A 10,800-nucleotide genomic window follows, 5' to 3' on the forward strand; every position below is an offset into this window, starting at 1 on the left:
TATTTTTCATTATTGCAATTATAAAAAAAAACATCGCCCATAGTAGCATTAAATTTTAAAACAATGATAGCTTCAGTCAGAAAGTAATATAACTGAAAAACCCAGAGCTCACATTTTAGTCTTCTGTCGAAAAAAAAAAAAACATTTAAAAGTCTTTTTTAAAATACTTTTAAAATGTTTTTTTGACTGATTCTATCAATAAAATTAATAGAAAAAATTTTTAATTGGTTGAATTTAAAATGAATATGGAAATCTCTAAAATCAATTGAAACAAAAATTGGTAAAAAATGATCATTAATCGGTTAAAACTATAAACAACTATAATCAGTTAAAAACAATTCATAACTCAATTTTGTAGATCAAAACAATCAGTTCAAATTATTTTTGTCAAATAATTGCAATTTATTAGGTAAATTAATGTTTACTTATTAATATAAAAAAAACAACCTTAAAATGAAATATGTATGACAAAAAAAACCTAGAGATATGAAGCTTTACAATCAGGAACCTATTGTTACATCAATTTCAAGTAATGAACTTTCCAAAAATAGTTGAATTGTAAAAACAACATTATTATTAGGTCAGGGAATAACTTCATTCGGTTTTTTTCAAAGAGGATTATTTAAAGGATTTGTTTTTCATTGAGCAAAGTGTTTGTTTTCATTAGACAGTGCTTTTTTTGCTCTACAGAACTGTGTTATTTGTTTTTTCAAATATTTTTAGTTTTTCCTATTTTCCACCCTTAGAAATGGAGTACCCAGGTGGCAAAAATCAGCATTTTTGACACCTCCTTTTCTTTGCGGTCAAAAAGCAGCTGAAGCCGCTCGTGACATATGCAACGTGTATGGAGAAGGTGTCATAGGTGAGTGCGCAGCACAGAAATGGTTTGCAAAGTTCAAAAATGGCGACTTTGACCTTGAAGACATACCTCACAGCGGACAACCCACAGAATTCTATAAGGAGCATCTGAAGGCACTTTTGCAGGAAGATGGTCTCCAAATAAGTTGTGAACTTGACGAAAAATAAATTGCGATCATAAGATGATCCTAAATCATTTTAACTCAATGGGATTTGCCAAAAAACTGGGAGCCTGGGTGCCTCACAAGCTTAACGAAGTCAGTAAAGAAAATTGTCTTAAAATTGCCACTCAACACCTTGCGCGCCATCAAGCAATATGCGGCCATAAACAGCGCTTTTTGTACTGAATCGTCACTGGAGATAAGAAATGATGCCTGTACGTCAATATGAAACAAAAAAAAGAGTAGGTGGCCCCAGGAGACAGGCCGACACCGAGAGTCAAGCAAGATCTCCAGACGAAAAAAACCATGATCTGTGTTTGGTAGGACTGGGAAAGCATGATACACTGGGAAATGCTTAAAAGGAACCCAACAGTCAACAAGGAGCTCTACATTGCCTAACTACACCACGTAAATGAGGCTATGGGACTGACAATAAGGCTTTTTAGTTAATTAAGTCAACTTGCTCCACAACAACGCTAGACCCCATGTTGCACAAGTTGTCAAAATTGCACTCTAAGAGCTCGAATGGGAACATCTACCGTGCTCTCCGGACCTTGCACCAACAGATTATCACCTTTTCAGTTCCTTGTCAAATCAAATGAAGGGTGTTAACTTCGACAACAAAGAGGACCTCAAAAACTGACTTAACAACTCCTTCGACACTAGATTGGGCAATTTTTGGCGGAACGGCATCAATAAATTGGTTGCGAGGTGGGAGGAGGTTGTAAACCGTAACGGCGAATACATAATTAATAAATTTTTGTTATAATAATAAATTTTTGTTTAAAGAAAGCTCTTTGAAAAAAACAGAATGAACTTATTCCCCAACCCAATATAAATTCGCTTTAGTGACAAACTCATAAGAGGATCTGGAGAGGAAAGGATCTGCACACTTAAACAATAACTAAAAAAAACATTTACCTATTAGCAAAAAAAAATTTCCACTTTTAAATCATAAAATAAAAATAAATAAAAGCATAAAAACAAGAGAGAACTTCAAAGGATTGATGTTAAAGGGAAAAAAGTTAGATGAATATAATTTTTTTAAACATGAAAAAACAGCTTTAGTAAAAAGATACAACTTTGTCTTAATTATATATTGCCAGGGCACAAAAAAGTGTTGACATTTGTAAATAAGAACTATTAATAGTTAATGATGAATATACAGCAAATAAATAAAACATTCTACATAATGTGTTAAAGGGAGCATAATATCACAAGACTACATTCAAAGTGTCACATTTAAGCACTATAAAAATTGGGAACAAGGATGTAGCTACTTTTTACTCGCATACAACCAGGTACCCTAGCAGGTAACCCTTTGCAGGTGCCCTATTCCAACATAGACGGCACAAGAGCTAACTCTTTAGAGAAGTGCCCATTTTAGTATTTATAAAAAAGAGAAAAAGAAGCAACATTACAACAATGTGACAATGGTTGAAGGTTGGCTGCAAGAGCAGGTCTAACTATGTTTATAATACCTTTTTGTACTTTGCCTAAAATAAAAAAAGCATCATTTGAAGATTTGTTTCTAATATGGTATTCCATACAAAGACAGATTTGAGTTTTTAGAGATAAAGAATCGAATCCGAAGTAGAAAAATGGCAAGCACAATAAAGAGATGCAACCATAGTAGATGTTAATTATGCAACGGATCTGAAATATAGTTTGCAAGAAATATTGAAGTAAGAGTAAATCATAGAAGAGTTGACCCATCAACTACATCACTGTTCATAAATATAGGAAGGGTTATTTATGAACAGTGATGTTCATAAATAACCGTTCCTATATTTATGAACACGTTATTAATTGTGATAACAATTAGCTGAAAAAAATTGAGTCTTATCTGAGTTAAAGTTTATCAGCAACTTTGAGCCCGATGGTACAGCAGAAGTGAGATGCCTTTCACACTCAAATGCCTCCTCCAAGCAATCAGAGAGTGTCGGCTTCTTATCAAGACAAAAATAAATGGTAGTATCATCAGTAAACAATGCCATCTTAGATGAAAGAATTTCTGGGAGATCGTTAATCAAAGATTTTAGAAATCCTGAGAGTGATAGCCTTAACCTCTCCACATCTATCTAATACATAATAAAACCTATCAGTTAATTCCGTTAACAAATCAGCAGTAAAAAAAGAAGACTGAAATCCATGTTGATGATCAGAAAGTAAATTATTAGATTCAAGATGAGAGATTAATTGTTTGTTTATTAAAGACTCAAAAACCTTGCTTATGATAGGAAGAAGAAAGTTAGTTTTTTCTTGGTAAGCATTTATTCTTTTGTTTCAATTAAAAAAATTTAGCCTAATCATTTTTTTTTTATTATTCACTTTAATATGAACACAACATGTCTCAGAGGTTTAAGATTCTCCAGAAGTCTCTAGAGCCTAATTTTTGAGATGAAATACAAGATTTTGTGACCTGAATATACGAAGCTTTGGCATTAGACAAAACCTTTTTACAATGGTTTTTAGCAATAGTAAACAGACATAAATTAGATGTTTTCAGGAGAATGGTTTTGGCAATAGATATGGAAGTAATGGATACAATTGGAAGCTGCAGCAGCACAATGAGAGGAAAACCACGGAAAGTAAGGTTTGACATAAAATTGTTGAGAGGATAAAATATTATATGCCAGCCTGAATCCAAGAATTAACTTAAAAAAGTCATTTGTCAGCAAGACGAAAGATTTCTATCCAAGGGTCATCACAAAAAAAATCACAGAAAGAGTCCTAGTCAGCTTCAAGGTAGTTGTAAGAGGTATGATAATATGAGGATTCTGATGATGAAAAAGATTGAGATAATAGTTTTAGAGAGATAAAAGCCTGATGAGGAGCATCTAAGGGTGAATGTGGAGAAATGAGCACTGACTATGATCAGAAACAAGACATAAGTCCACTAGAGATGGTAAATGTCTGGAAATGTCGGATTGTCTGGAAAGCAAGTTGGAAAGTTGACTATTTGTGTTAGAGATTGAGAAAGACAAAAGTTGTGGGCCTTAACAGTTGCAAGTCACTGGCACTAGGACCAAGCCAGTCAGTGTGATGAGCATTAAAGTCACCAACAGCAACATTAATGGCTGAAGGATAAAGGGAAAGGGCTTGGTCAATTTGATCAGAAATAAAATCAAAAAGAGTGCAGTCTTGAGATAAAGGAAAGCAATATAGAACAAAGAGAAAGATGATTGAGTGATGTGGTGCTCAACAAATTTACATACAAGAATAATCTGTGGGTTTAAACCTAGTTTCCCAACAAATGGGTGAGTTGTTATGAATGTAAATGCCCAGGCCAAACATGTGACTATTGGAGTCTTTAAGAATTAAAGAATGACAACCATCAACACTAAGATCACAAGATGAGACAGCTGAACTCAAATTAGTCTCACAAAGAGCAGGTAGGTTTCATAAACTTTGCAAGAGATAAGACTTAAAAGAAGAAAAGTTACTTCAGAGCCCACGAATATTAGTGAATGATAGATTCAAAGAACTTGGTGATGATGACTTTAGTCAAAGGGTATCAAATGATACTATAGTCAAAGGGTATCAAATGTGGCCTTGACAATGTACACTCAATTCACACACAAAAGTAAGAACAGGGATACCATCTATGTGCAACATGGCACTGTTAGTACTCTGATATTTTACAGCTGTTGATGGAATTAGTCTCCCTGAGAGTTACTTCAAAGCTCAGGAAACCTGACATTACCAGGAACATTACTAACTAAAACTGATATCTTTTTTTACAAGAAACACAACTCAAGAAACAACTGACTCACCCTAAGACATTCAAGTTTCTTTAAAATTTTGCTAATTAATTTTAATCTATAAAGTAAACTTTATGCAACAAATCATTTTGTTAGTGTAAAAACACAAAACTTTAAAATATTACTTTTAACTAAAAAAAATTATTAGATATTGAAAATATGAAAGATTTTCATATGTAAGTACGGAAATATCTAGAATACTAATATACAAAATGTGTTAGAAAAACTCCATTACATCTAATTACATTTTATGCACATGCACTAAATATGTATCTGCATAAAATGTAATTAAATGTAATGATATTAAAACAACTTGAATTACTGAAACAAAGTTATTATGAAAGTAACAATCCAAAAATGGTAAAAAAAAGTACAATAAAAAAAGATAACTTGTGCAAAGTTAAGCCATATTAAATTTTAAAACCTAGTCTTAAAAGATGTATATCAATATAGATTTTATTGAATAAAATTTAAATTTAACTTTTGAAAAATTTGAATTTAAATTTTGAAAGTATTGAAAACAATATTACTATTAATAATAATATTATTATTTTCAATTATAGCAATAATAGTGATAATGATATAAATAATAATGAGAATATGTAAAGAATAAAACCTCTATGGGTAATGCACTTGGTCCAGGGAAAAAATTCACAACACGTTCTTGGAAACTCATATTTCTTGGAATTTTTTACTGACTGAAACCACCAACACAGCCAGCAGCTAAACACAGAGGAACTTCTTCATAAAAAAAATGCCAACAAAAATTAAATTGAAATAAATTGTAACTATCGACATAAAAAAAAAAAAAAAGTTACGCTTTGCCGCAGATATTCTTTTTCAAATTTAAACTTATATTTTTATTTAAATGTTTTATTTGATGATAAATCAGATCTTACAAATCAGTAGAAAAAAGTTTTTTTTATGTTTATGCAGTTTAATTATTAATAAATATTAATTGAGTTCTTTAAAAAAAAGAAATTATTTATAAAGGTTATGTAGGAGGGTGTATTCACGTGTAGTGTTGCATAAACACGTTTAAAAAGCGTGTTACTTTACGTTTAGCCACGATAGTTATTGGGGGCGGAGAAGTAGTTGTGACATTTTGCGCTTTTAGATCATTGTAACCCCCTTGTAAATTAAAACCACACACAAAAATAATTATAAGAATTATGTAATAGTTCATTTTTTAAGAAAAAGTTTATGTTTGAAAGAGTTTTGAAATTACAGTACAACGACTTCTAACGTCTCAGATTAAAAAATGGCTCCAAAGATTAGGAGTTGAAATATCTATTTCAACACCTAATCTTTGAAGCCATTTAGTATATATTTATTCAATTAAAAATTTCAAATAGTATAACTATTTGAAACAATTTTTAATAGAATTAACTAATACGTATTTCATCATCCTTATATTTTATGCTTATATTTATAAGAATTATAATAATATTGCCGTGTTTTTCAGGAATTTTACGGGTAGCATCTTTTTATTTCATATTTTTGTTTCGGAGATTTTCAGTTCAGGTATACGAAATTGTTATCAAATATGTTATACAAACTTCCACCTTTTCAGATGTGGAAGTTTGTATAATATCTTCCGAGCCGACGACACCAGGACTTCGAAACCCGTGTCGTCGGCCTTGTTATTATTTAAATATTATATTATAAAAATTAAATTATTCTAATGTAGGCTATTTCAATTTTTTATTTATTTTGGAAATTAAATTAAAATTATGTGTAAATAATCAATTATGTATAAATAATGAAATAATAAATATTGTTGCACATTAATTATTTGCATCTTTAAAGTTTATTTAATTAATAATTAACAATTAAATGCATCTCAAGTATTTCGTTTAGGTTTATTTTACTTATTGATAAATATATAAAAAAAAAACGTGATTTGATACTAGTGTTATTTCTTTTCTCTTTCTATACTTTTTTACTGGGTTTTCAAATAAGAATTTGCTAGTGTATTATCCACTGATTAGTTTATTAAAATCTCTGTTTTTATTAAAATCTCGGTTATTTAAATGAAAATAAAGGAGGGTTAGAGTTTGGGTCAGGTTATATATCAAATTAGATTAAATATATAAAAACCTATAGCAAAATAAATTAAATGTTTTTAGTATATTATTTACTTATTGCATACTTACTTATTTGAAGTCACTTAATATTACTTTTTTACAGTCCTAATAATATATTTGTTCTATTGACGCGTTTAGTGGTTTACAGCAAATGCGATACTAAATTTTTGTTCAAAATTTTTATCAGATGCAAATAAATTCACAAAGACATTTCGCAATATAGATCGCAAACTTTTTTAGACTTGAATAACACCGCCCCCGTCATTTAAATTGCGCAAATATTTTACATACCAATCTTCTATAAGTAATTATATACATATATACATGCATTAAGCAAGTTTTAATAATAGCGGGAGCAAATAAATATCGTTTATAGAAACATTATTATCGGTCACACAAGTATTTTTGTTACCGATAATTCGGTTATCAACCAATATTGGTTTAAAACCGATTCGGTCATCAACCGATAATTGGCTACTAAAGTATTTTTTTATTTATACACAAATTCTTTGATGTAAACAGTACATCTGTATAGAGGCGATTCTACAAATAAAATAAGGAGGATGAATCATTAAAAAGAACGACTGGCTTCTTGAAAGAAAGAAAAAAGATCCTCAAAACTATTATTTATCCGACTGAATTGTGTCAAATACCCAACTAGCCGGCTAAATTCGTAAAAAAACGACAATAACTTGAAAATCACCTTCTTTGGTAGAATTTTTACCACCTCCTTTACCCCCCTCCCCACTCCCAACCCCATAAAAGCTATGAAGCATAACTAATATAATCATGTTTAAGTCATTGAAACGGGGTTTAAAACACTGTGATTTTAACTTTTTTATCAAGATGTTTACCTCAGATAAAGATCTATGGTATAAAACGTATCGTAACAATGCGTGACTATCGTGTTTGATTATGCGCTGTAAAAATCGTTATTATTATAATTTATAATATATCAAAAGACGATGTGAATGCATGGAGTTTTTCGAACCATGGGCCAGATTTTTTTTTAACATTGTTATGGGTTTGTCTGGTATAAAGATTAAAAAGAAAATGTACAATTGTGGTCAAATAAATAGTCGGGTTTAGCGATTAATCATTTATAATAAACATCTTGTTTAATCTTAAAAATGGATTAGTAATTTTTTGCAAAAGAGATCGTCTAAAAATTACGCAATCTTAAAACTAATTAATAAAGAAAACAAAAAAGATCACGAATTTTCCCTTTTTTCTAAAGAAAAACCAAGAAATCAACACGAATTATGAAACGTTGTTTGGAAAGCTTAAAAAAAAATTTCTTTTAAACGTTGTCAAGATCTGATCAACTCCTGCCGAACTGCTGCAATTGAAAATAAGGGTCGTAATGCAATTCATATAGCAGGCATTTTACTAATTTAGTGTTACTAATTATCTTTGAAATTAATTATTTGTAATAAAATATACAAATTATTATCAACATCTCTTATTACGTCCACCCTTTTTTATTTTAGTTATACATATATTTTAAATACCTGCGCGAAAAAAAATTTATTAGTTGGTATTATCTTATATCTATTTATTTCATTTTTCAACTATTGTCGAACTATCGGATATTTCTGAAAAAAATCCATTACTTACAGCAGTACAAAATTTGAAAAATTTAGATTATTACAAAAATGTTTTTATAAGCATGGATTTGACAAAGGCTGAAAGGTATTTAAACCCTCAGTTAACAATGAAGCGTAATGAATTATATTATGATCAAAATAACACAATTCCATATTCCATAAATAGTGGGGTTCCTCAGGACTCTATTTTATGGGAATGTTATTATAAACTGTTTTGACGTTTTAAAAGACATACTTTTCCAAATTTTTAAATGCTCTATTAATCAGGGAGTTTTTCCTGATGATTTAAAAATAGCAAAAGTTATTCCTATATTTAAAGAAGGAGAAAAAACAAATGTTAAACACTATCGTCCAATTACTATCCTCTCTGTTTTTTCTAAAATTTTAGAAAGAATTTTGTACAACTGAATATACAATCACCATTTATCAAAAAATTATTATATAACATGCAATATGGATTAAAAAAAAAAAATTCAACAGAGCATGCAACTATTCAGCTTACAAGAAGTATATCAGACTTATTTAATAATTCTAAATTCACATTGGGAGTATTTATTGATTTAGCAAAAGCGTTTGATACCGTTAATCATAAAATTCTTGCTAAAAAATTAAAATGTTGTGGTATAACAGGCAATGTTTTAAAATTGTTAAAAAGTTATTTAACTAATAGCAAACAATTTGTTTACGCCGATGAAACATTATCATCAAATTTGTTAAATATTACATGTGGAGTTCCTCAAGGATCCATATTAGGACCTCTTCTTTTCCTTATTTATATTAATGACTTATACAAAGCCTCGGATTTAATAACAATTATGTTTGCTGATGACACCAATTTATTTATGTCACACAAAAGCATTCCTTCTTTATTTAGTTGCTTGAACATTGAGTTAATCAAAATATCTGACTGGTTTAAGACTAACAAATTATCTCTTAACATTGATAAAATTAAATGGGTTCTTTTCCATTCTCTTATCAAAAAACATAAACTGCCAATTAACATGCCTCATCTTGTTATTGACAATATACAAATTAAACAAGTAACAGTAACCAACTTTCTAGGTGTTTGTATAGATGAAAATCTTACATGGATTAAAAGTCACATTAAAAACTTATCAAGTAAAATTTCAAAAAGTATAGGAATATTGTACAAAGCAAGAAATGTTTTAAATAAACGTACTTTAGTACATTTATATCACTCATTTATTCATTGTCACATAAATTATGCAAACATTGCTTGAGGTAGTGCAAAGAAAATTAAACTTAAACCTCTTTATTGTCAGCAGAAGCACGTAGCACGTCTCATATATATTAAAGACCGTTATACTCATGCCAAGCCTTATTTATTTGAAATGAAAGTTTTTAATATATATGAGCTTAACATTTTAAATACTCTTTGTTTTATGTTTAAATGTAAAACCAATTCATCCCCTATTTCTTTCCATAATTTGTATTCATCGAAAGATAAAAATAATTACATTTTGCGGAATGATAATTTTATTAAGCAGCCCATTTTTCAAACAAATCTTTTTAATTTTTGTATTGATTATCGCGGACCATTCTTATGGAATAAAATGGTTTTAACAAATTTTACTAAGGATTTTATTCATCAAAGTAACTACTTTTCTTTTAAACGAAAGCTTAAAGAACTCATTTTTACAATCGAAGATGTAACAATATACTTTTGATATTTTTTTTTTAGTGATCTTCCTTTTTACCCCCTATTTAACTATTGATTTATAAAAATTATATATGCATCATTAACAACTGTAATATATAATAATGTATCTTGTATTTGTAACGGAATATTGTAAGTTTCTTCCTTCGTTAACTTATTTTTTATCTTGTAAATATCTTATAAATTTTAACACGACCATTTCTTAGCGTACTCGACGACAAGACCGTATGGTCATCTACGAGTTCCCGCGTTCTTTTATTATTTAATAACGATTATTATATATATATATATATATATATATATATATATATATATATATATATATATATATATATATATATATATACAGTCGTCCCCCGGTTAACGAACCCCCTGTTAGCGAACTTTCGGTTAACGAACCGAAAGTTTGCCCAAAATCCTCCCCCGGTTAACGAACTGGACCTCGGTTAACGAACCGGAAATTCCGAAAAAACCGAAAATTTGACAAGGATTTTTCATGTTCAATTTTCAATTTTTTCGTAAAATTTTGACAAGCATTTTTCAAGTTCAATTCTCAATTTTTTGGTAAAAATTTGACAAGCAATTTTCTTGTTGAATTTTCATTTTTTGATAAGCAATGTTCATGTTCAATTTTTAGTTTTTTCT

At 29.5% G+C, this 10,800-nt stretch overlaps 1 protein-coding gene across 2 annotated transcripts in view; it reads right to left on the bottom strand.

Moving 5' to 3' along the window:
• The window catches only part of LOC100206187 (probable phosphoserine aminotransferase), a 20,306-nt gene extending 14,570 nt beyond the window's left edge, over positions 1-5,736 (bottom strand). Inside the window, exons 1-2 of one of the 2 annotated variants that reach the window (XM_065805040.1) lie at positions 5,602-5,736; positions 5,400-5,506 (exon numbers count right to left, since the gene is read on the bottom strand). In XM_065805040.1, the coding sequence (XP_065661112.1) occupies positions 5,400-5,459 (60 nt within the window). In that variant the 5' untranslated portion in view covers positions 5,460-5,506; positions 5,602-5,736. Of the gene's footprint in view, positions 1-5,399; positions 5,565-5,601 lie in introns of those variants that run through there. The other variant, XM_065805039.1, reaches the window with a different exon arrangement.
• Between the last annotated feature and the right edge of the window lie 5,064 nt (positions 5,737-10,800).

The sequence above is a fragment of the Hydra vulgaris genome, chromosome 09 (assembly GCF_038396675.1).
Source record: "Hydra vulgaris chromosome 09, alternate assembly HydraT2T_AEP".
NCBI classification, from domain to species: Eukaryota; Metazoa; Cnidaria; class Hydrozoa; order Anthoathecata; family Hydridae; genus Hydra; species Hydra vulgaris.